Source organism: Pieris rapae, chromosome 18 (genome assembly GCF_905147795.1).
Source record: "Pieris rapae chromosome 18, ilPieRapa1.1, whole genome shotgun sequence".
Lineage (NCBI taxonomy): Eukaryota > Metazoa > Arthropoda > Insecta > Lepidoptera > Pieridae > Pieris > Pieris rapae.
The window spans coordinates 8,997,541-9,000,723 of NC_059526.1; the positions used below are offsets into that span (position 1 = coordinate 8,997,541).

Here is a 3,183-nt window from a genome sequence, read left to right on the forward strand (position 1 = left end):
GTGAAAGTAATTAAATTAAACTATTAGCTAATTTACGAAATCACATAACGCGGCATAAAGTATCGATAACTTCACGGTGTTTAGGTATTTTATACACGAACTTTATATTCTAAATAATTTAATAATCTAAATATATGTATAACGCTTTGTTCTACAATTGTTTCTTGAGATTTTGATGTTTATTAAGTGCCTCAGTATTAAATACACAATAAAGTACAAAGTCGGTGTAATAGCTCCTTGAACCGGAACCATTTCTGAATTCGCTTCGGTACTCCGTAACTTTCAACAGCGATATCGCGACTATTCCGTACAATATGCACTATGTAGGGTTCTCGATTTCCGTATCGCAGAAGTTGCAACCTTGTTTTCTCGACCGACCGATCAATGTCGCGATCACAATTGCTGTGGTTATTGGAGTTACAGAAAACCAAAGTACCTATCATTTATTCATGTAGAAAACTCAATGTAAAAAAATCATTCTTAATTTACATTTAAACGCCAAGGATTGTTTACAAAAAGCACATCCATCCATCTTGGTTCTTATAATCTCGTATAAGTTATAAATTATGGTATTATAAAAATGATATAAATAAGAATAGCAAACATTAAACCATTATCTGCAAGGGGCGGTGATGAAGAGACAAACCAACGCATAGCATGCTCATACTCTGTTAAAACTTCTTCATAGTCAACCGTATGTGTCTTCTAACCCAGGACATATACATATATAGTATAGGATCGTTAATTTTTTTTACCAAACTTTATTTAAGATATTTTCAGAATATATTTTTTATGCATAAAGTTCCAGTTTGGACTGCCTATTTCAAGATTATCAATAATTGCACTTGATTATAACTGCCTTACAAATTCGTTACATCATGTTTATGTTTATTTGAACAAAGTATAAAAACAATATGTCCAATTTCTACGGGCATCAATAATTGGGGATATATAAGCGATATTCCGCTTTAATTTTTCATTCTGCCGCAGTTTTTACTGTGGAGGTGAACGGTAAGCCTACCTTTATAATATTCAATTCAATATAATATTCAATAGCTTTTTTATTATAATACTCTATTACCTACTATATCCAAGTCTTACGTAAGACGAAGAAGACGTGAAGAGCTGCGGTCCTTTGTACGATTGCATTGCATTAATCATTACCCCAACATTAAGTAATTGATATTCTTTATTTCAGTGGTGTCTCAGAATGTCATCCATTTGTTTGGTCCTTTTGCTCTGTGCTCTCGCCAACGGGTCCCACCTTCCCGAAGGTGGTCAAGTGCTCCTTCCTCACGGAGTCGATAGCGCTTGGGCTCCAGCCTACGCCAGCCCCCCTCAAGCTGCAGGACGCTCAGGCGATGTCGCTAGAACTCAGCGCTGGGTGCCGAGCGGCGCCCCTCACGCTGCATGGTACGAAAATGATGCAGCTTGGGCTCACAAATTAGGGGCGAGTGGCGCACCTCACGCTGCATGGCACGAAAATGATGCAGCTTGGGCTAACAAATTAGGTGCGAGTGGCGCACCTTACGCTGCATGGCACGAAAATGATGCAGCTTGGGCTAACAAATTAGGTGCGAGTGGCGCACCTCACGCTGCATGGCACGAAAATGATGCAGCTTGGGCTAACAAATTAGGTGCGAGTGGCGCACCTTACGCTGCATGGCACGAAAATGATGCAGCTTGGGCTAACAAATTAGGTGCGAGTGGCGCACCTTACGCTGCATGGCACGAAAATGATGCAGCTTGGGCTAAAAAATTAGGTGCGAGTGGCGCACCTCACGCTCCATGGCACGAAGATGATGCAGCTTGGGCTCACAGATTAGGTGCGAGTGGCGCACCTCAAGCTGCAAGTCGCACAAGGGATGAGGTTGAAAGTGACACCCATCTAATTGCAGATCACTCAGGCGATGCACCTCATGCTGCAGGTCGCGCAGGGGATGAGGATGAAACCCACGGATTAGGTGGGAGTGGCGACGCTATAGCTGCATGGCGCAAGGACGATGCCGCTTGGGCACCAGACTCCAATCCACAAGATAATCACAGTGAAGAAAGTGACGACGTATCGAGAGCTGGCTATTTCTTACCTCAGCAAAGAGGAAGATATAGGTATAGATACAATAACCGTGGTTTCGGAAGAGGTAACTACTATCCATATTACCCAAATTACCTACCATACCTATCCCACGGCGGGCGCTACTACTATATTCCACGAAATGGAGAAGATGCTGAAGAGAAAGAAGCTGTAGTTGAAGATGACTCTGCTGGATCCAGCCCAAATGCGGCCACCGGTCGTGCCGGCTCAGAAGATGGCTGCTGTGGACACGGAGAAGCTGATCGTGAAGGAGCTAGCTATTACAATGGACCAGGAGGTTACGTTCATGGTACAGAGTCCAGACATGGCGCCGGGCCAAGCAAACACAGCGATGGCACAGATGCGGAAAAAGAGCGAACCAGTGCTTAGGCGCTTAGTTTTTTTAAATGTTCCTTTATTATATTATTTATGTATATTGTGTATGTATTTGATTTTATAGATGACTATCTGATTTTACAAATATTAATGGGTAAATACTTGCAATGTCGGATTGTGCACCACTTCAAACATGCAAAGCGACAGAATGATATGAGATATGAGACAATTTTAACAATTGGAATGTGTAATAATTGTGAGTAAAAATGTTTAATAATAATGTCATTAATTGGCAATTTGCAAAGCAAGTTCCTACTTCACATTTATTTTCCATTTTCTATCACATTGTTGACATCAAATTGTCTCAATGAACGTTCAGTAATCCAAATAACAACTAGCCCATGTTTACCAAACAGCACCGACCCATCAACAGCTTCAACTCTTATTAATGAAAAATGTATTAGAATTATTGTGTTGTATGTATTATGTATTATTTCTTTAATTATTGAATATATGTACTTCATATTGATAACACATGATTTTTATTACGGATTCATTAGCGTGTATTTAAATGTAATAATTATTTTATGGAACCATGATTAATGAAAGTAATTTCTTTATACGTTTTTAAATATTTAGCATGTACATTAACTTAAAGTTAATTTAGGGACATTTCATAGTTCTAGCGATATTGACGTTTACTTCACAAAATCTCTCTTTGTCGACTTTAAGATACCATAATATAGTTTTTTTGTACGTTATATTACAAAGAA

The 3,183-nt window shown here is 39.5% G+C and overlaps 1 protein-coding gene across 3 annotated transcripts; it reads left to right on the forward strand.

Annotated features, from left to right (window-relative positions):
• Positions 1–926: 926 nt before the first annotated feature.
• On the forward strand, positions 927–2,513 carry LOC111001379. Of its 3 annotated transcripts, none has more exons than XM_045632305.1 (3): positions 927–1,011; positions 1,199–1,421; positions 1,485–2,513. In XM_045632305.1, the coding sequence occupies exons 2-3, from the start codon at positions 1,211–1,213 to the stop codon at positions 2,462–2,464; spliced, it is 1,191 nt and encodes a 396-aa protein (XP_045488261.1). In that variant the 5' UTR covers positions 927–1,011; positions 1,199–1,210; the 3' UTR covers positions 2,465–2,513. The 3 variants fall into 3 exon arrangements, with proteins under 3 accessions (XP_045488261.1, XP_045488262.1, XP_022126956.2); XM_045632306.1 differs by having other exon boundaries at positions 1,199–1,282; positions 1,361–2,513; XM_022271264.2 differs by having other exon boundaries at positions 1,199–2,513.
• Positions 2,514–3,183: the final 670 nt, after the last annotated feature.

Excerpts from the sequence above, each read along its gene's own strand:
- LOC111001379 (XM_022271264.2), top strand. The coding sequence starts at position 1,211 with ATGTCATCCATTTGTTTGGTCCTTTTGCTCTGTGCTCTCGCCAACGGG.